Source organism: Chaetura pelagica, unplaced genomic scaffold, assembly GCF_000747805.2.
Source record: "Chaetura pelagica isolate M959 unplaced genomic scaffold, ChaPel_1.0 scaffold441, whole genome shotgun sequence".
In the NCBI taxonomy this organism is placed as follows: Eukaryota; Metazoa; Chordata; class Aves; order Apodiformes; family Apodidae; genus Chaetura; species Chaetura pelagica.
In genome coordinates, this window is record NW_009952164.1 from 41,273 (window position 1) to 67,708 (window position 26,436).

Sequence of the window (26,436 nt, forward strand, 5' to 3'; positions counted from 1 at the left end):
CCAGCAGAGAGGGAACGGGGAGTACTGGTTGACAACTGGTTGGACATGAGCCAGCAGTGTCTCCAGGTGGCCCGGAAGGCCAAGGGCATCCTGGTTTGTATCAGGAATGGTGTGGCCAGCAGGAGCAGGGATGTGATTCTCCCCCTGTGCTCAGCACTGGGGAGGCCTCACCTCGAGTCCTGGGGGCAGTTCTGGGCCCCTGACTGCAAGAAGCAACTTGAGGTGCTGGAGCAGGTCCAGAGGAGACAATGAGGCTGGTGAAGGGACCAGAGTCTTATAGGGAGAGGCTGAGGGAGCTGGGGCTGGAGGAGACTCAGGGGGGACCTTCTCACTCTCTACAACTACCTGAAGGGAGATTGTGCTCAGGTGGGATCTGGGCTCTTTTTCCAGGCAACCAGTGACAGGACAAGAGGGCCTGGCCTGAAGCTGCTCCAGAGGAGGTTTAGGTTGGATATTAGGAAGCACTTCCTCATGGAGAGGGTGATCAGGCATAGGAATGGATTGCCCAGGGAAGTGGTGGAGCCATGGTCTGGCTGATGTGGTGGTGTCAGGTCATAGGCTGGACAGGATGATCTTACAGGTCTTTTCCAGCCTTAGTGATTCTGTGATCTTTAAATGCCCCTTCTAACCCAAACAATTAAATGATTTTATGATTCTATTGAAAATTATGGACATTTTATCCAAGTGTGATCTAGATGTCCTCAACCAGCACAACAGTGCACATGTAGCTAAAACCTGAAAAAGCACCATGCAAGCCCAATTGAGATCTCAGGATAGGTGATCTCCAAGATTCTGTGCTATAAACTCACTTTGGAGCCCTTTATTTGTTCTCTCTGTTGTTTGTAATTTGTTTTTTTTAGTCTGTGCTCTAGGGAACATGTCCCAGATGGCATAAGAGAAAATACATAAGGAAGTTTCCTATCTTCAATCTTTTTAAGCTAGCGAAACTCCTAATCAGATCCCCATAGCAACTCTACACAAAAGATGCAGTTTTCTGTCTGTCAGCTCTGCCCATGAATGAAGCATCAAAGCAGTTCTTCAAAAACTGTGGTTTCACTTTCTGAGTATCACAGTGAATTAGGAAGAATGGAAATCAGAAATACAATTACAGATGGAAAATTATTGACAACTCCTCTCCTGGAACACCAAAGACAAGATATTTGGCTATAGAAGTCCAGCAAGAGCTTCACAGTATGCTATGGTTTCCTTTTACTTTTAATTAGTTTAATTAAATAATATCATATTAGTATGTCTGCATGTTTTAATATATCTCTGCACAAGCTAATCTGTATTATATGTTTTAGAACTAGACATGAAAAATACTTGAAACTCTTTAGAGAAGAATTTCCCAAGTAGTTAAAATTAAGTTTCTTTGAGTAGCAGCTTTTCAGGAGATTAAGAATGCAGTATTTGCAATATGAATTGGGATGTCATAGTCCTGACATAAGCTGTGTAAAATTACTTTTCTAATTCTGTATTGCTTTCTGTGTTTATTGAATAGAAAATAACAATCTCCAAATAAATTCTATCCCATATTTTTCTGTCTTTCTGTAGATATTAGCTAAGATCATGGTATTTTCTCTTTCTTCCATATAAGAAACAGCAATACCTCAATGAGCAATTCTTGACAGTCTCCAAGTGAATGGATAATAGTGACAGATTTAGCTGTAAAAAATCGAAGCATTAGTAGAATTTATCTTATAAATTACACAAGTTAAATTTTACTTTTCTATTAAACAATGAAAAATATCATTCATGTAGTCAAGAAAGCACATTTTTAGCCAAACACTTCATAAATTGAATTAGGAGTGTATGTATGCTACACCTCTTTGTATTACTATTTCTAGCTGAGAAATAAGCAAAGACAACTCAGGACATACCATGCACATGAAGGGATAAGATACTGTATTATTTTTTTCTGAAATCACAAGGTAAAAAAAGGAACATTCAATAAGACAACCCTATATTGTTTTTCCAGTTTTCTGGAATTATAATCTATGATTTTATTGTTTTTGTTTGATAGAGTGATGAGATAGATCACAGACTATTTTTTTCTGTATCTATTTTTTGTGTATCAATGGAGGCTGGACAATCAGTTCATATGAGGATTTCTAAACTGTACACTTCTATAAGAGCCCCGTTATCTCTATGTTGTGTTCAAAATTGTGTTGGAGAAAGAAAATTCCATGCATAGGACAGCCATGGTTATTTAATATCTTACTTATCTCTCTATCACAGGCTATTTATTTTGATCACTGAAGAAAGCATGGTTCCAAATGGAAGCAACAATCAAACATTACTGGCGGAATTCACCCTCTTAGGTCTGCCTGGTGATCCAAAGTTGCAGCAATTCATACTTGCCTTCTTCACCCTTATTTACATGATAACATTACTAGGAAACTTAATTATCTTCTGTCTTATCCACCTGGACCCTCATCTGCATTTGCCAATGTACTACTTCCTCAGGCATTTATCGCTTATAGATATATGTTACCCTTCCAGCACTTTTCTTCCATTGCTCATAAGCCGCCTAGCTCAGAGAAGAACTATCTCATTAACTGGCTGTGCAGTTCAAATGTACATGTTTCTTGTGCTGGCAACTACTGAATGCATCCTCCTGGCAGTCATGGCATACGACCGACATGTGGCCATATGTCTCCCACTCCACTACACAACGACCATGAGCAACAGGAAGTGTGTCATATTAACTTCACTCTCATGGGTAAGTGGCCTGGTACTGCCAATTGCACACACTGTCCTGACATGGAGGCTGCCTTACTGTGGTCCCAGTGTGATTGATCACTTCTTCTGTGAGATGCCTACTATACTGCAGCTGGCGTGTGCAGATACATATCTAATCAAGCTGGTCACTCAAGTGGGATGTCTCTTCACCCTGCTGATGCCTATCACTTTCATTGTTTTCTCCTACATGAACATTTTGGTAGCTATTTTTAAGATAAACTCTGCCAAGGGAAGAGAAAAAGCTTTTTCCACCTGCCTCTCACATTTGATGGTTGTAGTTCTGTTCTATGGAAGTGCCATCTACACATACATGAAACCAAACTCTTTCCATTCGCCTCAGAAGGACAAAATCATCTCCATTGTATACAATATTCTTACCCCAATGTTAAATCCAATTATTTACAGCCTGAGGAACATGGAGGTCAAGAAAGCATTGGTGAGGCTTATTAGAATGGAAGCATGGCCCTAAGCAACACAGGGTATGTCTCATAGAGGTTTTTATGTATACAACTACTATTTAATCACATAGACATGGATTCATAAGTGCATACACTTACTGTGGAGAAATGGCCATCTGAACTGCTCATGCTGGACTGCCTTTACAGTTATTAGGGAAAGCCAGCACAAGCACTATGAAATTCAAAACATTAAATGAGGCGTCTGAAGTAATTAAATAAACTTTACTCTAAAATTGCCTGTTTTCTCCAATGTCATATACCAATGTCTAAACCACATATTTCTAAAGTTACATGATTTTTTTCTCCTGAAATCCCATGTTTTAAGAATAAGTGGGGTAATGTTACTAGAACATAAGTGCATTATTATCATTCTATCTCTTTGCCTTAGGACAATGTCTAAAAAAAAAGACTAAGTGAAATAGGCTAAGATAAGGTTCACTGGGAGATGGCAACTGTGTGTGCCATTCTTTTCACAGGTTTGGGGACCTTAAAGATCATCTAGTTCCAACAATGCTGCCATGGGCAAGGACACCTTTGATGTCACAGTTTGGCTCAGGATCAGCAATAAAACCAGTGACAACAATGCTCTCAATCCCCTCCCCCTCCCAGGTAGGGAAGGAGAGAGATAAGAAGAAGAGAGATTTTTTGGATTGAAAAGTAAGCTAGACAGCTTTAATTATATACTAATGATAAAAGAAAATATGTACAAGATATACAAATATGTTCAAGAATGTTCAAATCCTCTTGCCTCCGCCTACCCCCAGAAGCTCTCCTGGCACCTCCTGAGCTGTGAGCAGCCCCAAAATGTCCCAGAGCTGCTGGAGAGAGGGCAGAGCAGACAGGAGCTGAGGGGAGAGTGAGGAGGGGCAGGGATGCAGGGGCCTGGAGATCAACGGGGATGGATGGATGGAGTCCTCCCTGGACACTGGTCATGGACAGGAGAGAAGGGAAGAAGCAGGAAGGAAGTTGCTTTCTGTGATTTCTGACCTTACACAGAGCTTACATACATATATGGAATGGAATACTTTGGTCAATTTTGCTGTCTGTCTAGTCTAACCCCACCCTACAGAGGTTGTAGATACGACTCTTCTGTTCCTTTAGCGTCTGAGCAACAGGTTCAACAAGTAGAGCAAAGTGACTTTTCATAATTTTTTATAATAATACCATTCAACCTGAAATTCACACCAGACCCATAATGTAATGTTAAAGCACTACACTGAAATCCCTACACCTAAACCCTTTAGTCATAAACCATTGACAAAGTCTGGGCCTAGGTTTGATTCTAGCCATACCCAGACTCCTCTCTGAGAAGTTTAGAAAGCAAGGGACTCCACTTTGATCATTGTGACTCAACAGAAGAGCTTTCCTCATTCTTTCCACTGTTCTTCATTCCTTCCACTGATCCCTGAGCAAATCACTACAATCCAATTCCAACCCCTGCATGTTCCTTTCACATGGTATTAGAGTGAACCTTTCCACGGAATTCTGTTGAGTCACACTTTTATAAATCTATATTAAAAATAATTAAATTTAAAAATAATTACATTTTTATATATCTATGTTAAAATATATATTTTTTTTTAATTTAGATTTTCCTAATATTTTTGTTGGTGATTCTTTAAGCAACCTTAAGGCCCTCTTTTCTCATCTGTGATAAGCTGGCAAATTCAGACAGTATTTTAGATATCTAAATCCAAGTGAGATGAATTCCACTTTGTTTGATTCTGTTTCATACAAAGCAGCTGGTATCTAAGTACCCTCATTAAGTTTGGAAATCACAAATTTGTCTCATAAATCTCAATTAGAGTAAAATTCATCTGTAAGTAATGAACAGTGTTAAACTCTCTACTAGGTCAAAGGATTATCATTATTTGTTTCAGAGGAAGGAAGATATCTCTGCTCCATTTCAGTCCACTTCACACAACAGAAAAAAAAATAACAAACAACTGAACTATATTAATTTATTTATTTTGTTATGTTTGTTTGTATGTATGTTTTGTATGTATGTTTGTTTATTCAGAGGGTTAGTTTATTTTAACTTTAATCTTCTTCATTGGCTCAGTTTCCATAGTTGTTTGACAATTTCTGCTTGTCAGAATGACTGTTTCCAATTGGTAAAATAGCAATTTTTCCATTATGCCTTAGACTTCAATTAAGTTCATGTGATAAGCAGTTAATACTAAATAATTTAGCAATCAGACAACACCAACTAACTTGTAGTACAAAATGTGTACTGTAAATTAAATATGAATCTACAATTATTTTTCCAAATTTCTTAGGTAAATGAGAATATAGTCAAATGTTAACAATGCCAATTTTTTCACAGTTTTGAAAATCATAGAATGGCATGAATATATCTATATAGAAAGCATGGAAAAAACATAATATTCTGATATTATTATACATATTCTCAGATCAAGTAACAACAACAACAAAGAATGTGAGCCATCAGAATATTTTTAGATGGAGGAAAAGTTCTTCACAGACATAACTGTCTAAATCACTCATCTGGGCTATCTCTGAAGTGCTTGTTGGAAAAAAAACCTCTCTTTTGTAATCATGTATTTTATTCCAACAAAAGTATATAAAGATGACTCTATCTATAGCTTTACCACCACTTCATTCCCGAGTTGTGATTCCCAAGTATGATCTCAAGTCACTGCACCTACTTGTATTCATATCTGGACAACCTTTTGGAGTAATCTAAACATTTCCAGATCTAGGGATTACATATTTAAAATCTCCCTCCTTTTATTGATGAAAGTGTGTTGGCTTGGTTTCTATTACACTAGAAGGAATTTCAGGCCTATTCCAGCAGGGTGTGATACCCTCAAATATCAAATATATACATGTAGTACATCCTACTCATATAATGCTGTAAGAAATAATATACTGACTACATGAAACATAATTCTGTCATTTTTTCAGGCAACTTGAGGTGGGAGAAAGAAAAGTAGTAATAAGGAAGGACTTTTCCTCAGATCTTCATGGCATCACAGAAGTTTAAGAGATCTAGATAAAATGCCATACAGAATTATCCTAGACATTTCATTCTGAGGGGGATTGGTCTTAAGCAAAGTGAATTTAAAACCCTCTGCACCCCTTGGCCCATTTTTTGGGAACCAATCCCTTTAGCATTGTAGAACTAGCTGATAATGAGCAGAATGAATGACCTATGAAGATGTCAGTATCAATGCTGACACATAAGAAGATACATGATTAATTCTTAACTAGACAGCTGAGGTAAGCTTCTGAATATAGGAAAATCAGTAGTCAGGGTTGGGATTCATCTCATCTAGGACTAACTACCTAACAATTATCTCTATTTGAGCTAATTGTACAAGATTGCTTTGTAATGGATCAATCCTTTCTAGAGCATAATTCAAGTAATTTGTGTCGTAACTGCTTTATTTGGGATAGGATAAATCCTACCCAATGCTGATTCCTCTCCTCCGTTTAAGTTAACTAGCTTACACAGGTACAACCCCAAAACTGGTCTTTACATGTGGGATACGGAGTATTTTCCTTGTCATACCTGCTGTGTCAGGAAAGACCAATGGAGTGTGAAGTCCCAAAAGACTCACTCTCTGCTGAATCCCAGAATCAGAGAATCCTAGGGGTTGGAAGGGACCTCCAAAGATCATCCAGCCCAACCCCCTGCCAGAGCAGCATCACCTAGAGCACATCACACAGGTGAGCACATCAAATGTGTCCAGCTTTGAATGTCTCTGGAGGAGACTCCACAACCTCTCAGCCTGTTCCAGTGCTCTGTCATTCTCACAGTAAAGAAGTTTTTTTCTGATCTTTACAATAACATAGGCCTTTTTGTTATATACCTCACATTGTTTAGAAGAGAAACTTTTGAGATTTGTTTAATGAGTGGCTGTGAAATTGCTGTTCAGCAATTTCATCAGCAGTTTTAGTAACAAATGAAAAAATAATTAATTAAAATCAGGAATGCTGCTTATTTGCTTAATCTATTTCTGGCTACTGGAAGATTACCAGACCTTCTCTTTTTTTATGGTTGGGGTGGGGCTTTTTTTAAGCTCAATGACAAATACTATTGCCAGGCTAAGGAAGAGAGAAGAAATAATTTTTTTCTGTGATAGGTTCCTTTGGAAGAAAAAAACAAATGCACTGATGATGTCTGCAAGAAAGGGAAGAAATAATAAACAGATATAGTGGCACAGTCTTCAAGTAGTCCATTCAACAGTGGTACAAAGACACAAATTTGTAAGTGAAATAGAAGTATTTACTAATTTAGTGTTTCTTATCAGAAATATTAATAATACTTTATTGAAGTCTGCTGAGTAGCATATTGGTTAATAAAGCTAGTAAGAAAAAAAAAAATCATGGAAAAGACTGGGTTTTTTCATTATTTTTAGTGAGAAGCCACACAGTAAATCTGACTTTTTGGGGGGGGCGGGGAAAGTGACACAGTATCTTTCAGCTGAAGATATTTTTTTGTCAGCTTTCCTTCCCTTTCAAAATATAATGACTCATTTAAATAACTTTATGAAAAAGGACCTAACATCCTACCTGTAACCTACAGTTACAGAAGATGCTATTACAAGCCTCTATAGAGAGGCACTCAAGAACTAAATGCAATGTTAATGCTAATATAGCAGACTAAAAGAGTAGAGAGTTTAGAAACCTTTTATCAATAAATGATTCATGGAATTACATGCATTATTTATTTATTTAACATGAAATTTTTACTTTAGAACCTTTCCCATCTAAGTTTGGGAAACCCAACCCTGGCTTTCTTATAGTTAATAGAGAAAATCAGGAAAGAACCTCAAGGTTGTTCAGCCAGATGCATAGTATGAAATCTGAATTTCACTTTGCTTGTATCTTTTTCTTCATTGATTAGACAACAGTGATGTGATTCAGCTGTCACATTAACTTAATTTTTGTGTCTACATGTAGAAGTATGAGATTGGAGTTAAGATTCAGTTGCCTAAGTGTAGGTGTCTAATACCCCTTGAGATATGCTAGACGATATCTTCCAAATACTGTCACAGGACATGTTCTGTCAACTGATGAAGCACATATTGGATAGCCTAGGCTATCTCAAACAACAGTAAGTAGCTATATTTAGACAAATGAATCAGCCTGTAAGTCTCAGAACTTCTACTGTTAATGAACAGGATTACATTGGTAATCACAAGAAAGTCAAGATACAAATTTAATGTAACAAAATGGACTTGAACAAGTTGTCTGCTTTTGAGATACCCAGAAATACTCTGCTCAACCTCCAGTTTTCATTTCAGAAGGGCAGAAGTCCCCTGAAGATCCTGTTATATCTACTTGAAATGAATTTACAATTCCAGTAGCACATGGTATCTTAACTGGTAGTAGGCAGCTATTTATGGGCGAGTCAGTTCCTCAACATGTGATTCAATGGCTTGAAACAAGACAGCTCTTAGCTATACCTCCTGGCCACCAGCTGCTACTCAAGAAAGGCACAGGGCTACTGTAAATCTTCTGTTATATCTTTCATACCCATTTGGACAGCTCAGATATCCTGGGAGTTTTTAAGTGGTGCTTCACATCTATGTGTATCTAACTGAATCTTGACCTTATCATAAAAAAGAGGACTTCAACACTCATTAGTTATAAAGGCTTGCAACCAGCTTATGCAATAATATATTATGTATTATATAAGTATATTATATATGCTTATACTGGAATATATTATAGAAAATGGGAATAAGATGGGAAATGTATCTGTTATTTGAAAATATGAAACAATGTAGGAAGTTTTCAAATTGGATTTTGGATTAAGACCACAATTTCTAGACACATGGACTATGGAGGAGAAAAGCTTTACTTATGCTTATTATTTTGTTTATGTTTAAGTTACACCTTGAGTTCTGACCTTTATTAAAGTTTCAACTTCATAAAATAATACTCCTTTGATTATGATCATGTAAATACTGATAGTGATGGTGATCATATCTTGTTATGTTAAGAAGTATTTATGGTTAGTGGTTTTCTGGCAACTCTTCACATAGTCACAAACAAGTTCATTGTAAAAATTAGAATATTACTAGACATAATAACAGATAATTCCTTCTAGAAGGTCAAGGAGAAGTTATACGTGTCACTGAGAAAATTCAGAATTATTGTTATTTGTTCTAAATAATATGTCTTTGAATGTTTTAATAGTCAATAAAACTAGTATTTACAGCAATATCAACACTAATATTAATTTGACTGCAGTGTGAAAGAAATTTAAAACAACTGTAGAATGAGAGAGGGAGAAAGATATTCTAGTACATTGCAATCACTAATAATAAGAAGAAGACACATTTATGTAATTGTCTTTACAGAGGTAGATGGAAGACATAGAGAGCATTCACAGCCCGGTCAAAGAGTTTGTCCTTGGATTTCCTGTTGCTCCTCAACTGCAGAGTCTCTTCTTTGCAATATTTCTCATTACATATGTCTTAGTTTTAGCAGAAAATATTTTCATCATCCTGACTGTCTGGACAAACTATAAGGTCCACTCCCCCATGTATTTCTTTCTGAGTAATTTATCCTTCCCAGAGATCTGGTATGTGACAGTCACACTCCTCAAAACAATGCTGAGCTTCGTGTCAGTGACAAAGCAAATATCCTTCATGGGATGCATGACACAGCTGTACTTCTTCCTCAGCCCGGGCAACACTGAATGCCTCCTCCTGGCTGCCATGGCATATGATCACTATGTTGCCATTTGCAAGCCTTGCCATTACTCTACTATCATGAGACACTGTGTCTTCCTTACTATGGGATCTTGTTTGATTGGTTTCTCAATTGTTGGATGCGAAGTGTTTTTTATCTCTCAGCTAACATACTGTGGACCAAATATAATCAGCCATTTCTTCTGTGATGTTTCTCCTCTCTTGAATTCAGCCTGCACAGATATGGAAAGAGCTGCTCTTACAGATTTTGTAGCTGCCTTATTTATTCTCCTGATGCCTCTCTCCATAGTAATCCTATCCTAAACCTATATAATCTTCACTGTCCTTCACATCTCATCTGTACAAGGTTGCCAAAAAGCTTTCTCCACCTGTGCCTCCTGCCTTATAGTGGTCATTGTCATCTATGTGAGGCCAAAACCACTTCCACTTCATGACACAAACAAAATCATGTCTGCTCTCTATGCTATTGTTATTCCTCCCTTCAATCCTATCATTTACTCTCTGAGGAACCAAGAAATCAAGGATGGACTAAAAAAGATCTTCAGAAAAATGTTTCCTTGCAGAAAAAATTTACAAGTTTAATGGCAGAAGAGATTGTATCACTTAGAAAACCATACAGAAATAACTGGATTTTATTATTAAATCTCTTCATGAAAGCTCTGGTTTGTGCTTCAGAAGCTGAAGCAAGACCATTCAAATATTTTTTTTCTTGGAATCTGGGAACGGCTTGAGGAGGAGCAATGGAAGGAGGTCAACAGACTGTATGATATCAGAGGTGATGATAAACTTGAATTACAGGATCTTCTGCAGAAAGAAAAGCATGAACTCCCAACTGTACAGAAGGCGAGTGAGCCATCCTGATCCCATACCAGGCTGGGTAATGGAAGCTTGGGTAATGGAAGCACTATAAGAGTAAAGACCGGAAGCTTGTAACCTCTGGCAAGAAAAGCAAGGCTCTTCTTCTCCCTGTAGATCTGCAGCTACAGAATGGTTTCAATGTTCTTGAAATAGATAGGTGGCTGAATGCTTTATCCAAACAAGCATCAGTGCCATCTGAACCTGAACCACACAGCAGTGCTGCAAGGATGTGGCAAGTCACAGTGATAGGCTGAGTTCCCTCTGTGAGACATAAAGACCTGACCTGTGAGCCTGAGGGGTATGCAGAAAGATTTACCTGCTTGCTAGTGGTTCACTTCAGAGGATGATTTGGGGAGATTGCTGTGGTGAGTTAACCTTGGCTGGTGGCCACGTGTCCACCAAACAACTCTCTCATTGTCCCTCCTTATAAAGACAGAAGCAGAAAATAAGATAAAAATCTTATGGGTTCAGATAAAGAACAGAGAGATCATTTGCCAGTTACCCTCATGGGCAAAAAAGACTCAATTGAGGGAAAATTAATTTATTACCGAGTACAAATAGAACAGAATGGTGAAGGGGAAAAAATAAAGAAAAAAAAAAAAGACAAAACTAAAACCGCCTTCCCTCTACACCCTCTACCCAAGCTCAACTACACTTCTTAATTTCTTACTCTTCTACCTCCTACCTTCCACATACTGCAGTGGGATGGAGAATGGAGTTGCAGTCAGTTCATAATATTGAGCCACTCCTTCCTCATACTTTTCGTCTGCTCTAGTATGAGGTCTCTCCCAGGGATACATTTTTTCATGAACTTTATGAGTCTTCTGCACACTCTAAAGTCTATCAGGCACAGACTGCTCCAACATGGCTCCCCCGCTGGCTTCCAGTTCCTGCCAGGACCTGTCTCCAGCACAGGCTCTCCATGGGCTGCAGCTTCCTTCAAGCTATCTGCACCAGGCTGCAGTGTAGTTATCTCCTTCAACATGATCCTCCATGAGTCACAGACAGACAACATGCTTCACTGTGGTCTTCTCCATGCTGATGGGGAATCTCCATCTTAGTGCATGGAGCACCTCCTCCTCCTTGTTCTATACTCATTTTGGTGTCTGCAGGGCTGTTTCTCTCACATTTTTCTCACTCCTTCAAATCTGCCACTGTTTTTAGCCTTTCTTAAATATGTTATCACAGAGGTGCCACCAGCTTCTCTGACTGGCTGTTTCAGGCAGCAGTGAGTCTGTTTTGGAGCTGGCTGAAACTGTCTCTGATATGGGGACAGTCTCTGGTTTCTTCTCAAAAAGACCACCCTTCAGGCCCCGTCATTACTAAAACCTTGCCATGTAAACTAAATACAACTGCCAAGCTTGCCGAGGCATTCCAGTCTCAACAACTCTATGATGCTATGATTCTGCATACTCAGATATGCTCCTCTCTTTAAGTGAAATAAAAATTTATTTTAAAATTATTTTAATTAAAAATTCATCTTTATTTTTACTATTTGACAACATTTAACTCTTAAATATTGTAGGTGGGAATTCTGTTCTCCTTGCTAGGTGGCCTATAATGCCTAGACTTCGTACTGTTCATCACTCATCCTTTTTAGAATGGTCAGACTCTGCCTGCATTGCATTACATGAGTTACAGACTCATCATCAATCAATTCCACAAGCTTGTAACTACTCAATGATGTATGTCTCAAGAAGACAGCTACATGCCATGCACATCACTTGTCTCCTCCACAATTCTAATTTGACCATTTTAGTTTTCACTGTGTACATATTAATGTTCATTTCCTATTCTGCTTTTAAATGTCAAGGGGAACCTTCAAGGTGTACGCCTTCCACAGAGAGTGAAGCTGCTCTGCTTTATCAATACAGGTGGTCACAGAGGTTCATGCATTTAAAATCCTCATGTTCTCCCTGTCCTAGGACTAAGGAAGATCATAGAACATAAAATGTATAAAGTCTTATGGTTCTGTTTTTAACCTCACATGGCCCATCTGAACCTGAGACAGTCTGTTAGAAAGCTCAGTTCCTCTGAGCTCCCTCACCAGCACTAGAGAAATCACCCTAAATCTCTGACTGTGAAATCAAGTCAAACACATGATATAAACAGAATAACAGGTTTACTGTCCTGCACCAAGCTCTTATGATTAAGTACAGGGCTGCTCAGCGCAGACCCCAAAACAGCCCTAATGATATTGTTTGCTACCCCTCATAAGAACTTTTTCTCCCTTCCTCCAAAAAACCCGAGTAATCCTTATTTTATTTTTTTCATGTTTGCTTTGGTTTTGCTGATTTTCGCAATCTTAACGGTGACTACATCCTTAGTATGTGACACCTCATAAGCCAGCAGCCCTCTCTCAGTGTATTTTAGTATCTTTCACCTTACAGAGGTTTCCCATACTCTCCTTTCACTGCCTTAGAGTCATGTATCTTTCCCCATTTTGTTGTCTGGACTTAACTAAGCACTCAAAAAGAAACAACAGGCTTTTAAAACTTAAGTGACAGACCTTGTTGCAAAATATATTTCATGTATGAGCTTTTTTTAATAGAAAAAGTATTTAAAATCTGCATTAAATAGAAGTGCAACGTGTTTATAAACAGCTCCATTCACTTTATGAGACAAAATCTTTGCAGGACTTACTCTTTCCTGGTGTTGATTTGACCAATCTGGCCAACAGGTTTCAGTTTCTGCCTTTCTTCATAGGAAGTCTTTCTGCCCCCCAGTATCAGAAGCTAGACTGTATTTTTACTACTGGCTGTTCTCTGCATTTTCAAAATCTTTGTGATGCTGCAAGTTCTCAGTTTGTTTTCTGTTTTATGTGTCCATCTTTTTCTTTCTGCTCTATGGGTCATTTAGCTGTATGGAAAATTCTCTTTACTGATTTCACTTGAGTTCCATGTCAGGACAAATTGTCCTCAACACATTGGCTGTCAGACAGCTTTTCCTAAACTGGACAGTCCTTACTTAAATAAACACAACCTAATTAACAAAAATTAAGCAAAGAAAAGAAACATAATTTATTATCTCAAAACCAAATAATAACCACATCAGCAATGGTGCTAAAATGAAGTTATTTCATCTTTTACCTCAACTTTTGCTGTTTGCTTTGAATACCCACACTTTGTTTACAGTCACTAAGGCAACTCAGACAAGATAACTTCCTCTGAGAGGTGAAATGAAATTTTATCCATAGCTGCTCAGCTGCCCATTTCCTTCAGCCTATCTCCCACAGAGGAGACCTGTGGGATATGGCTATCTGAGAACTGGGGTGTAATTTTTCTAATCACAGTGTGATATAAACACATCAGCAGAGGTATCTAGTTGAGATGCCCAACCTCAACTCCTTGAATTGAGCGGAATCAAGGTTAAAATTTTTAAATTATTAAAAAACATTTAAAGACATTTTCTAAAAGCAATGTTAAACAAATGCAATTAAAAAAACATCAAAACACAGTTTTGAAAAGTTATGTTCAGGACTCCTACCTGAAATGAGCTGTTTGTAATACATGTGATTGAGCTACCTTATGATTATTTTTTTGTTTCTCAACTTTGATTGAGTTGCTTTTATCTCGTTGTGAGATTAAAAAAAAACAAAACAGTTGCAGATATTTCTGATGCCTGAGAACAATGAAGGTGTCAGATTAATCTGCTAGCATGTGTTACAAATGGAGTCACTCATGCACTTGAACTCCCCTATAGATAGTTTCCCTGCAAAAAGCAGAACAAGGTGAGCTTCTAGACCCACCTGCTCACTGAGGTTCTGCTCATGCTGCTGAATGAGTGCCATCTGCTGATCTGTGTTCAGTTGTCCTGATGGAGTCAGTGGTGTAGAAGTGTCCATCAGCCAGTTGGTGCCATCGAGTTGGAGGTGTCAATTGCCCCTTTCTGTGTTCCATCTGCTCGTCACACCACTTTTATGGCAACCCAGAATACAGTTTGCCTTATGTACAATAAGAGTGACTGCTGCTTGTTACTCAGTTTGGTATCCATCATAACTCAGAGGTCTTTTTATCAATGGATTGTCAGCCCAACTGAAGTATGTGGGTTTTTTGACCTAGGTACAGAACACTATATTTTCCTTTCTAAAAATTCTGTATTTCCATTTGAGGTTCCCTTTGCCCCAATCCTGCACATATATTACATGCTTTACAGCATAATTTTTGTTTCCAACTGCCACTGATTTGAATTCATACAGAATACCACTAGACAGCAAATGTACTTACCTGACCGAGGGCTTTCACTGTACCTTAGATGACAGAGCAGGATTAGTCTCCTTTAAATGACCTACAGAGTAGATGCAGATACATGTAGCATGCACGTTTATGTGTGTGCTGAGGTTTTGGTTGCAATTGTATTAGCACAATCAACTCAGTACAATGAAGAGTGTCCAAACAGCTATCCAGCTGAGCAAATAAATTAACTGCCTATTGAAAATGCTTTCTGGACTCCTTTGTCTCTATTGTTTGGGACTCCTTTAAGTGAAAGCCAGTAAGAATTGGGAACATCCCAAATGGCACTAGACTACTATGTTTAGGTAGCTGAGCTCAGTCTTAAATAAGTGTTTAAACTGGGAGAAAATCCTATACATGACATAAACCTAAATGTAAATGTATGTTAAAAAAGCTCCATTTTGAAGCTGAGGTTTTAGTTCACAATTATTGTACATGACTGTGAGTACTTAAATCAGCCATGCAGCCTATGTCAGTTATTAATTGAAATAAGTAAAATTTTGAGGAAAAGCCAAATTTGGAGAGAAAAATCACATAAAAGAGAACATAAGGGACATGCAGAATAAAAATGGGGCCTAGATAACAGTGAAAAAGTAAGAATTAGACAAAACCAGATTCCAATTAGAAAAAAACACTCCCCAATAGTCACCAGCCAAGCCTTGAGACAGGCCTGCAGGACAGATGGAAGGGATGGTAAGGAGCACTGTGCACAGCTTGGCTTGGTTCCCCCCAGTGCTCAAAGCAGTGAGTAATCGAAAGCACCGTATTAATATATTAATGAGCTATGAGCATACTAGAGTACCCACCCATAGGCTAGAGAGACCCCTGCTAACAACAAGCCCCTTACTCTGAGCATACACAGTGACATTTTTGAGCATTGCCACTTAAAATGGAAGTGAGGAACTAGTGACCAATCATTTGTGCAAATGACAGAATGTTAGAGATAAAGTTCTTTCTCACATTTTTTGTGTATAAAAGTAGTTCTCGTGCTTTGGGAAATTGAGCTTGCTGTGTGGAACACCCCCTGCTCCCTGCTCTGCACAGAACTGGATATTAAAGCAAGTCTCTTGACTCTGTGTGTTGATCAGCTTCTTTCACACCAGGTGATGGACCATGCTCTGGGGACAACAAAGCTACTGAACAGAATTTCCATATACCAGTGTTATCAATGGAGAGAGAGAGGTCAGGCAACTTGAAAAACGGATTCAGTCTATCTAATAGAGGTATTTCACACTGATGAAGGGATAATTTCCACATAATTTTGTACTATACTGTGCTATTCAGGAAATAACATAGCATGGCTATTTATAAACTTGAAGGTTGTAAAAGTAACTCCAGTGCAGGAGGAACTACTTACTTCAAAACTGATTACCAGTTAAGGCTCTGGATTTAGATTTAGGGCACTAAAACCTTTATCTAGTTCAGCATTTGGTAAATGGCTTCCATACCCTGTGCTTTAGGGCTTTTTTGGTTTGGTTATTTTTGTGAGTTTTTTTTCTTTGTCCTATAAAAATCAGCTGTTATTCTTTAATTGTTCAGTGTCTCAGACAAAAAAATGAGATATTTTCAGAGTTTCTGATTTCTACTCTGTATGGAATCACAGAGGAAACAACAGCATCCCTTCTCTTTCTGTGATTGCTTCCACTGGGAGGTTATCTATGATTTCAAGGTCAAATCTCAAGAGAAACTGAAGGTAAATAAAGTGGTTGGTTTGTCTGTGTTAGTATAAATCGTGCAACTAACACAAGTCTACACTTAATCTCTTTTCTATTAATCATATTTTTCAGAATCAACTGAAGAGGTGGATTCCACTCTGAATTCCCACTAGAGAAAGTTAAGAATATTTTTGTTTTTAATAGCACAGGCTCGGACATTCTTATTTTTGAATGACCAATCTGTTAGCTACAAACAAACTAGACCCAGAAGTATAACTTGGAACTATGCTGTGTCTGGGATGCTATGTGTATCATTGTACCTCGATAAGCTTTATGGAGTTGTAAGACTCTTCAGAATTAGCCAGAGAAACCTCTAATGGGGTCCTTCAGATGTATTTGGAGGTTTTAAAATCTGATTGAATATATGCTTGTGGTATTTTGCATTTCCCACACAGTTCATGTGATATAGATGGTATAATTTTGAAAATGTATATATGTAGAAACTAAATTATTGACAATGCAAATGTCTGTCTATAAGGTCATAACATAATATTTTTTTATAATATACTGTACTGTACTATACTATACTGTACTATACTATACATTTCTCTTTACAATACTATCTGACAGTATAGTTCAGCTGGCTTATTTTAGACCTGTATCTTTGATGAGACAAGACTGGTACTGTCTATGTCCATGAAGCATGGGGTTCTTAAGATTTTTTTACAATGAAAAATTCTGAACACAGCAAGAAAGTGCCTGAACTTTTATAGTGTCTTAAGTGGTGGTGTAACATATTGCATTGAATTTAAGCCTGTTAGCTTTTGTTGTACTAATTTGTTGCAGGTGGATAGGGTTCAGCATTCCCCTACATAATGGGTGGGAGGAATGAAACCAGTGTCATGTATTTCATTCTCCTGGGTTTTCACACCACTGCTGAACTGGAGCTTCTCCTCTTCTCTGCGTTACTTCTGGCTTACTTATTAACCATGTTGGAAAACTTCCTTATCATTCTCATTATCCAAACTAACCTCAGTCTGCAGAAACCCATGTATTTCTTCCTGGGAAATCTGTCTTTCTTAGAGATCTGGTATGTTTCTGTCATTGAGCCAAAGATGCTCATAGATCTCCTCTCTCAAGACAAACATATCTCGTTCCAGGGGTGCATGACTCAGTTGTATTTCTTTGTGACTTTTGTTTGTACTGAGTATATTCTGTTAGCTGTTATGGCCTATGATCGCTTCTTGGCCATATGCAAACCTCTCCGATACCCGCTCATCATGAATCGACAGCTCTGTATTCAGCTGACAGCCAGCTGCTGGATGTGTGGTTTGATCACTTCTTCCATCAAGCTGAGCTTTATAGCCTCCCTCTCATTTTGTGATGTACACAAAATCAATCATTATTTCTGTGATATTTCACCCCTACTTAATATCTCCTGCAGTGATTCCTCTTTGGCTGAGCTAGTTGACTTCATCTTAGCTCTGATGGTCATCATGGTGCCTCTGTGTACTGTGGTCACTTCTTACATTTTCATCCTTTTCACCGTGTTGAAGATTCCTTCCTCTCAGGGGAGGCAAAAGGCCTTTTCTACCTGCAGCTCCCACTTGACTGTAGTGGTATTGTTCTACTCCACCACTCTTTTCACTTATGCCCACCCAAAGGTCATGTATGCCTATAGTTCTAACAAGCTGGTATCAGTCTTGTACACAGTAGTCGTGCCACTTCTGAATCCTCTCATATATTGTCTTAGAAACAAAGAAGTCAGGTTTGCCCTGAGGAAGACCTTTATTTGCACAGGACACACCTAAAATATCAACCAAAGGCTCCTGGAGAAGGGGCTTTATTTATGAAGATCAATTGGCAGTGCTCATGAATTGAAGTCAGAAAGTCCAGACCTTAATCCACACCAAAGCGGAACTCTCCTTTTCATGCACCCAGTAACCACATTTATTGAAGTAGACCTTGTTAAATCTAAGTTTGATCAATGTGTATACTGCTGCTTCGTGTTGGGAGGGGTTTTTTGCTTGTGTGTTTTCCCCATATGATTCTATGTTGTGTACCTTTCGTCAGAGTCTTCAGCTGAATGACTGCTCCATTTTCAAAAAGAAGGTTTGGCAATGCTAAAACTGAATACCAGATTTTGTTTGCACTAGATAGATTACTAGGTCCAGAAAACATTGGATAGGATTGCAAAAGGCACATAAAATGCAGACATCAGCATCTAGTTTGTTTCTTTTATTGTCCCTGGCAAGAAATAAGGAGCGGGAAGGGATGAGTCATGTTAACTTTCTTAGATATCTATTTTAGGATAAAATGAAACATCCTCTGAAGGACACATCTTTCCTAATGTTGCAGGAGGGGGAGGATAATGTAAGTAGTTCCTACTGTGGTGTCACTTGGACTCAAGTCTCTCACTCACAACAGGACTCTGTTACCCTAAATAACCTTACTGTACCCAAGGCACACCAAAGAATTCACTCCAAGAAGTTCAGACACAGCTGACAGGATAGATCAAAGTTTCCTTTAAGCTGCATGAGGCTTGGATCCAGCAGTATTCCAGCAGGACCTTAAACTCCAAATCACAGACTACAGTCCAAGTCTTCTTATTGAATATGAAGGAGTCTAAAGACCCAGCTGATGCATCTGAATTAAATACTAATTATCTGTGAGAAAATCTGATTATCAGTCAGAAGCCTCTGAAGGTCAAAAGGTGCCTCTAAAATCCACATCATCCTTAGAATATCACAGTGATTTAAAATGTTTAATACTCTGTAACAAACAACTAATAATAAAAATATTAGAATCTACGAGCTGAACGAACATCTATATTAAATGGAGGTTTGAGTTTATAATTCAGACCATAGTTTCTGACATTCTGTGCTCTGTACTAGCAGACTGCCTTTTCAGATTTTGGCGTTAATGGAACATCTAATTTCCAGGGAGAAAACCTTAAGACCTTGCTGGAAGAACTTGTTCTGTGTATACTGTTGCCGTGTACAAGATGAAGAGCTACAGACATAGTTAGATTATTTTTTTGAGGAATCCATGCTTATTTATCTAAGTTTAATGAGAAATCTAAGGAAACTACCCTAGATTCCTTTACTATTCATGTACACATATTATCACCCCCAAGCTTACATGTTCTATGTCTTTAACTCATACCTTTAATGTACAGATGTTATGAATCATTCTCTAAAGGTGCCTGTTTCTCTCATAGACAGCTTGTAATGCCTAGATCAGGCTTACACATTACTTGTGGTCTAACCCCAGCAGGCAGCTAAGTCACAAACACTCACTTGCTCACTCTCCTCATCAGTGGGATGTAGGAGAGAATTAGAAGAGTGAAAGTGAGAAAATTTGTGGGCAGGCAAGTGTCCAAACATCCCAAAGAAAGCAGGGTTCTAGGATTCACAATGGTTGCTTGGCAAGACAAACACCCTAACTCCAACACTTTGTCCTTCTTTCCCTCAGCTTTTGTTGCTAAGCATGAAGTCATATGGTATGAAATAACCCACTGGTCAGTTGGATTCAGCTGTCCCAGATGTTTCTCCTCCCAACTTCTTGTCCAGCCCCAGACTTCTCACTGCAGCAGTGGTGTGAGAAGCAGAAAAGGCCCTAACACTGTGCAAGTGCTGTTCAGCAATAACTAAAACAGCCCTGTGTTATCAACACTGTTTTCATCACAAAACCAAAACATAGCTCCAGTCAAGCTACTATGAATAAAATTAATCGTATGACAGCCAATATCAGTACAGTGTCACTTTATTCTTATTGCTATATATTAAAATATTTATGGCCTTTGGAAGAAGGGGTAGGAAATTTAGGAGGACTACAAAGATGTTGGTAAGCTATGCAGGGAGAAAATTAGAAGAGCTAGAATTTAATCTAGCTCCTGCAATAAAAGGCAATAGAAATGTTTCTGTAAGTGTATTAGCAAGAAAAGGAGGGCTGAGGAGAATCTCCAACTTTTATTGGATTCAGGGGAAACATAGTAACAAAGGATGAGGAAAAGGCTGAGGGACTTAATGCCTTCTTTGCCTCGGCCTTTAGTAGAAATACCAGGTATTCTCTGGGAATCCAGCACCCTGAGCTAGAACACAGGGACAGGGAGCAGAATGGAGCCTTGTAATCCAAGGGAAAATGGTCAGTGACCTGCTACACCACTTAGTCACAGACAAGTCTATGAGGCCAGATAGGATCTATTCAAGGGTACTGAGGGAACCGGCAAAAATGCTCACCAAGCCACTTTGTGTCATCTATCAGCAGCCATGGCTAACCAGGGAGGTCCCAATTGACTGGAGGTTAGCAAACTCATCTACAGCAAGGGCCAGGAGGAGGAACCAAGGAACTACAGGCCTGTCAGCTTTTCCTTGGTTCTGGGGAAGGTTATGAAGCTGATCATTTTGTGTCACCACACAGCACATGCACAACAACAAGCTGATCAAACTGAGTCAGCATGAGTTTATGAAGGTGATAAGGTTAGGTGATTCTTGACAAACTTGATCTCCTTCTGTGACAAGGTGACCCAATTAGTCAGTGAGGGAAAGGTTGTGGATGTTGTCTACAATGACTTTAAGAAAGCCTTTGACACACATTTCCACAGCATTCTTCTGGAGAAGCTACCAGCTCTTGGCACAGGGAAGTGCATGTTTCACTGGATAAAACACTGTCTGGATGCTGGGTCCAAAGACTTGTGGTGATTGGAGTTAAATCCAGCTGGCAGCTGGTCACAGGTGGTGTTTCCCAGGGTGAGTGTGGGGGCCAGTTCTCTTTAACATCTGTATCAATGATCTGGGGGAAGGGATCGAGTGCACCCTCAGCCAGTTTGCAGATGATACTAAGTTGGGAGGGAGTGTTGATGTGCTTGAGGGCCGGAAGGCTCTACAGCAGGGTCTGGACGGGCTGGATCCATGGACAGGCAACTGTATGAGGTTCAACAAGGCCAAATGCTGGGTCCTAGCAACACTACAGGCTTGGGGAAGAGTGGCTGGAGAGATGCTTGACAGAAAAACACCTGGGAGTATTGATCAACAGCAGCTGAATATGAGCCAGCATGTGCCCAGTTGGTCAAGAAGGCCAATGGCATCTTGGTTTGTATCAGCCATAGTGTGGCCAGCAAGGCTAAGGAAGTGATCACTCCCTTGTACACATCACTAGTTAGGCTGCACCTTGAATGCTGTGTTCAGTCTAGGGCCCCTCACCACAAGGACATAGAGGGGCTGAAGCGTGTCCAGAGAAGGGCAACAAAGCTCGTGAAGAATCTGGACAAGTCTTATGAGGACTGGCTGAGAGAACTTGGGTTGTTTAGTCTGAAGGAGGCTGAGGAGAAACTTTCTCACTCTCTACATCTGAAAGGAGATTGTAGTAAGGTGGGGGCTGGTCTCTTCTCCCAAGTAACAGGTAATAGAACAAGAGGAAATGGCCTCAGGTTGCACCAGGGGAGGTTTAAGTTGAATATTAGGAAAAATTTATTTACTGAAAGGGTAGTCAGACACTGGAACAGGCTGCACAGGGAAGTGGTGGCATTACTTTCCCTGGAGGGATTCAAAAGATGTGGTGCTGTGGGACAATGGTTTAGTGGTGGACTTAGCAGTGCTGGGTTAAGAATTGGACTCAATGATCCTAAAGTTCTTTTCCAACCAAAACAATTCTGATACCATGATTCTATAAAGGTGATTGCTTTGAAATTATGTCAAGAAAACCCTTCAAATACACAGTGAAGAGGATTATCATCAAATTGTTAAGGTTTTTTATATCCACTTATAAAGATGCCGTTAGAAAACCTGAATCAAACAATTAATTACCTATTCAACAGAGGTCCCTAAGTGTTCTTAGAGACAGAGAGAACACAGACAAGCATTATACAAATAGAAACTTTCTGAGAATGTAATTCTCTCCTGGATCTAAAAGTTTGCTTCTGGAAGCTTTCCCAATTAACTCTTTTGTAAATTTAAGGTTAGGTGCCTTCAGAGTACTGTAAATAAATCTCCTTCCATAAGTCATATAAATAAGACTAGAAGACTAATCTTAGCTCCTGAGAACCTTACCATCTCTCTTCCTCTTGCTGTCTGCTGCTGGGATGATGAGTGTCTCTGGTGAGAATGTATGCAGAAGTAAAACAGGCTGTTTGTAGAAAGTATTGATCTATAATGAGTCATAAAATTTAGAAGGCTTCTATATCAAAAAGTAAAAAACTATCTCACGTATATTTATTTAAAACCACCCTCCAAAATTAAGATAATTTAATATAGTCTCCTATAACTTAATTTGATGCTCTTGTGCTCTTTGCTTTCAACAAGAAAATTAGCTTGTTGAAAAATAACAGCATGACCCAGAGTGTCTGAGATACACACACATCAGTTGTGAGGTGCTTTTTTCTTCCTGGAGTCAGTGCTGGAGTCCAAGTCAGTTTTTCTTTAGAGGCTGGACCCTCATTTTTAGCCATCTGAATCACATCTCTAGGTTTTAGGAGGAGAGTACCCTCTGACTCCCAGTAAGAGAAGAGAGCATATTAACGAAAACTTGTTTTTATTTAGGGAAGGGAAGCACGTTGGTTGGGAAAAAGGCAATGATGTCTGTTCTACTTTGGTATTCTGCAAAGAAGCAGAATCTAATGGCTAATTGTGATTTGATTAGGTCCAGAGTGTTTTGCCTCTTGGACAGAAATCTAAATGGGGCAGAAAGAGTTCAATTTAAGAAAGAGTGAAAAAAGTAGGGCTAGAAAACGCACAAGTTGTAGCATTACACTTCATTGTTTGGGTTCTCAGTTTCTGTTCTTTTGCAGGAAAAGACAAATGGCACAAGGAAAAAATCTCATTTGAGGTTCAGATATTGGCTGTGAAGATCTAAGAGGTGGCTGAAGTCATGTGTTAAAAACTAAGTGTTTTAAAATTACTAGGTACACAAGGATTATGATAATGTACCTGATGGAAATTACAACAGAGCAAATAAGATACCAGTAACTGGATATAACTCACCTTTATACACCTATGGCCACCAGCAGTCTTTTCTGGGTTAGCTGTAATCTTAGGGAGAGATCTTTTTCTGCCCAGTTACATGTGAAATAGTTATTTAGACTAAATTTCAAATGAAATGCCTGTTTCTTTGTTGATTGTAAAGTAGACTTTAAAAAGTCTGCATGCAAAGTAAGCATTGCTGCATGCAAAGTATTTCTTTACACCAAAAAGAATATTGGTTCTCTTTGGGTACTTGGTTTTCTGTATATGAATATATTAGAAAAATCTACAGATACTATATGATACTTTAATCTACTTTCCATTGTTTTCCATCCATCTCTCTATTTTTCATATTTCTTATGTTTCATATCTTTTTGTTTATATTATTCCTCTAATTGCTTCTCTAGGGAAAATGTCCAAAGTCCACTACATTCTAATTTTTTATTTGAATGTCATTTGAAAAGAAACATGGAAAACCACACCAAGGTAACCGAGTTCATTTTGGTTGGGTTCAAATCTCATCCAGGATTACAACTCCTCTCTGTTCTCTTCTCAGCAATGTATGTTGTCACTGTGGTGGGAAATGCCTGCATGATCCTCATAATTCAAATGGACTCCAAGCTGCACACTCCCATGTACTTTTTCCTAGAGAACTTGTCCATTCTAGACATCTGCTATTCCTCTGTCATCACTCCAAAGTAGCACTGACATTCTCACAGGGCAGAAGACAGGCTTTACATTCAGTTTGTCCTTTTGTGGGCGCAAAGAAATAAATCACTTCTTCTCTGATGTTCCTGCAGTGATGCGTGCTGCCTGCTCAGACACACTTGTCAATGAAATAGTCATGCTGTCTGTATGTGGATCAATCATCGTGGGCACTGCCTCGGTAGCTTTTCTCTCCTGTGGTTATATAATCCTCACTATTGTCCAAATGCCTTCAGCTGAGAGCAGACACAAGGCTTTCTCCACTTGCTCTTCTCACATGCTGGCTGTCAGCTTGTTCTTTGGGACTGTTTTCTTCATGTATGCTCAGCCTTCAGCTGACAAAAGCAACACCATCTCTATTCTCTATACTATTGTTATTCCCATGCTAAACCCTTTCATCTGTACTCTCCAAAAAAAAGAGGTAAAAGAGTCTCTGACAAAACAGTTTAAAAGGGAAGGCTTTTTTAGTACCTTTACTAAGGGTGAAAATGACCACAGTGTCAAATTCGCTACAGATAGATGTTTAGAATGTAAAACATCTGGGCTTGCTTTCCAGAGCCTTTTGTGATTACACAGTCAATGTCTTAGATGAAGGCAAGGGGTATAAAAGAAGTCCGGGAAAATAAGATCAGATAAAGGTGTGGATTCATTTAGCCAATTTAGACTTTTACAAAGAGCTGTAATATAGAGTCCTTTAATAACCATTCAAAAGGCACAAGCGTTTTAAAGCCATAATTGATCCCACTGTGTATTAGACATCTAAAATAAAACATAAAATACAGGCTCTGGCAGCACCTAGTTTCTATGCATTGAAACCTAGTCAGCTCAGGTGGATACATTCTCACTGTAAATATCCAAAGATAAGTTAGGTGAATCAAAAGGGAAATGAGTTATCTATTTGTCTGGGTTTTGTAATTTTTAAACTATTGTTTCTCAGTTTTATTCACTTCTCTTAGAAAGAAGTGGAACCACTGAAATTTGGGTTCCAGCCAACAAGCACTGATGGGCAATTGAAATATCGTGTCAGAAGAGCTCTCTGGCTAAATAATACTAATAAAAAGTATTACATTGCTGAATTATTTTTCCATGTGTGTGTTCATTCTTGCATAAGGGCTTGTAACAGGACCGGAGCTCCTTCTCTGTGATAGATAAGCTTGTAACAATACAATCTGACATGGTAGAAAGATAATATGTTTAAGTTCAACTTTACAGCTGATTACAGTGGTTTGAAATTCTGGTAAAAAGCGTACTTTTAAAAAAATAATAACTTGAAACTTTTGCATCAATGTCTAAATCATTATCTCTTTATTTATCATGTAAGTACTGTTCTGCCAGAAGACTGCTCAGTGCATACATACATCTTTATCTTACAACATAAGATAAATGCCAGGGCTGACTGGAAAACAGAAATCACCTTTCAGAGAAGCTAATTCTTTAAATTAATTAGTTCATCCTTTCCTATCCAAATAATATAACTTGAAAATAAATGAATCACTATCCATAGTTACCTCTTTTCTCATTTGATATAAAAGGAATACATACCACAAGCTCCAATGCAGATACCCATATTCCCATGCATACAGAGTCATTCTAAACTGATGGAGAAAATATCAAAGGAACACCTCTGAGTAGATCATACACCATCTGTTTCTATGAATGTTTTCTACTGGCCACTACTGTACCTTCGGTGCCCACTAGTTTTCCAAAGGATCCAAACTAGTATCAAACATCTATAAACTGTGTGTTTAAAGACATTTGGATGGAATGCAGCTCCATTTTCAGGTATCTATGTTCAGGTACAATAGAGGTCTCTGCACCTGAAGATCAGTATTTTCTGGCAAACTATTTGGCTCACCCTGCTGTACACAAGCCTCAGCCAGGGGTCATTTGTAGCTACCACTACAGTTGATAGTTAAGAAATATTAAGTGGTATGCATATTTCATGCCATTTGACTTATGTACCAGAAAAGGTCTTGATGTTTTTTTTAGTTCAATAATACAGACAGAGTCTCTACACGCAAATCCTAAATGCTACTTCAGAAATTTAATTTTTTGATGAATCTCAGCCAAATACTAAGATGTGGCTCCAAACTTAACTGTTTACAGTATCTAATCCATTTCAAATCAGAATGCTGTGA

The 26,436-nt window shown here is 38.6% G+C and overlaps 4 protein-coding genes across 4 annotated transcripts; all 4 read left to right on the forward strand.

The window, feature by feature from the left end:
- Window positions 1–2,266: 2,266 nt before the first annotated feature.
- LOC104397317 (olfactory receptor 2A12-like) lies at window positions 2,267–3,211 on the forward strand. Its single transcript, XM_010007269.1, has one exon. It carries the CDS (start codon window positions 2,267–2,269, stop codon window positions 3,209–3,211), a length of 945 nt encoding a protein of 314 aa, XP_010005571.1.
- A 6,330-nt stretch (window positions 3,212–9,541) lies between these two features.
- LOC104397318 (olfactory receptor 6A2-like) lies at window positions 9,542–10,471 on the forward strand. Its single transcript, XM_010007270.1, is given in 1 exon segment — window positions 9,542–10,471. A coding segment is annotated over 1 exon segment (930 nt).
- A 7,038-nt stretch (window positions 10,472–17,509) lies between these two features.
- Window positions 17,510–18,445, forward strand: LOC104397319 (olfactory receptor 6Y1-like). Its single transcript, XM_010007271.1, has one exon. It carries the CDS (start codon window positions 17,510–17,512, stop codon window positions 18,443–18,445), a length of 936 nt encoding a protein of 311 aa, XP_010005573.1.
- Window positions 18,446–24,061: 5,616 nt separating this feature from the next.
- LOC104397320 (olfactory receptor 5B21-like) lies at window positions 24,062–24,866 on the forward strand. Its single transcript, XM_010007272.1, has 2 exons — window positions 24,062–24,291; window positions 24,338–24,866. Exons 1-2 carry the CDS (start codon window positions 24,062–24,064, stop codon window positions 24,864–24,866), a joined length of 759 nt encoding a protein of 252 aa, XP_010005574.1.
- Window positions 24,867–26,436: the final 1,570 nt, after the last annotated feature.

Bases quoted from the DNA above. Each gene is read 5' to 3' on its own strand.
- LOC104397317 (XM_010007269.1), top strand. From the start codon at position 2,267: ATGGTTCCAAATGGAAGCAACAATCAAACATTACTGGCGGAATTCACC.
- LOC104397319 (XM_010007271.1), top strand. From the start codon at position 17,510: ATGGGTGGGAGGAATGAAACCAGTGTCATGTATTTCATTCTCCTGGGT.
- LOC104397320 (XM_010007272.1), top strand. From the start codon at position 24,062: ATGGAAAACCACACCAAGGTAACCGAGTTCATTTTGGTTGGGTTCAAA. The intron at 24,292-24,337 runs GTAGCACTGACA...CTTTACATTCAG, and splicing joins TCCTCTGTCATCACTCCAAA to TTTGTCCTTTTGTGGGCGCA.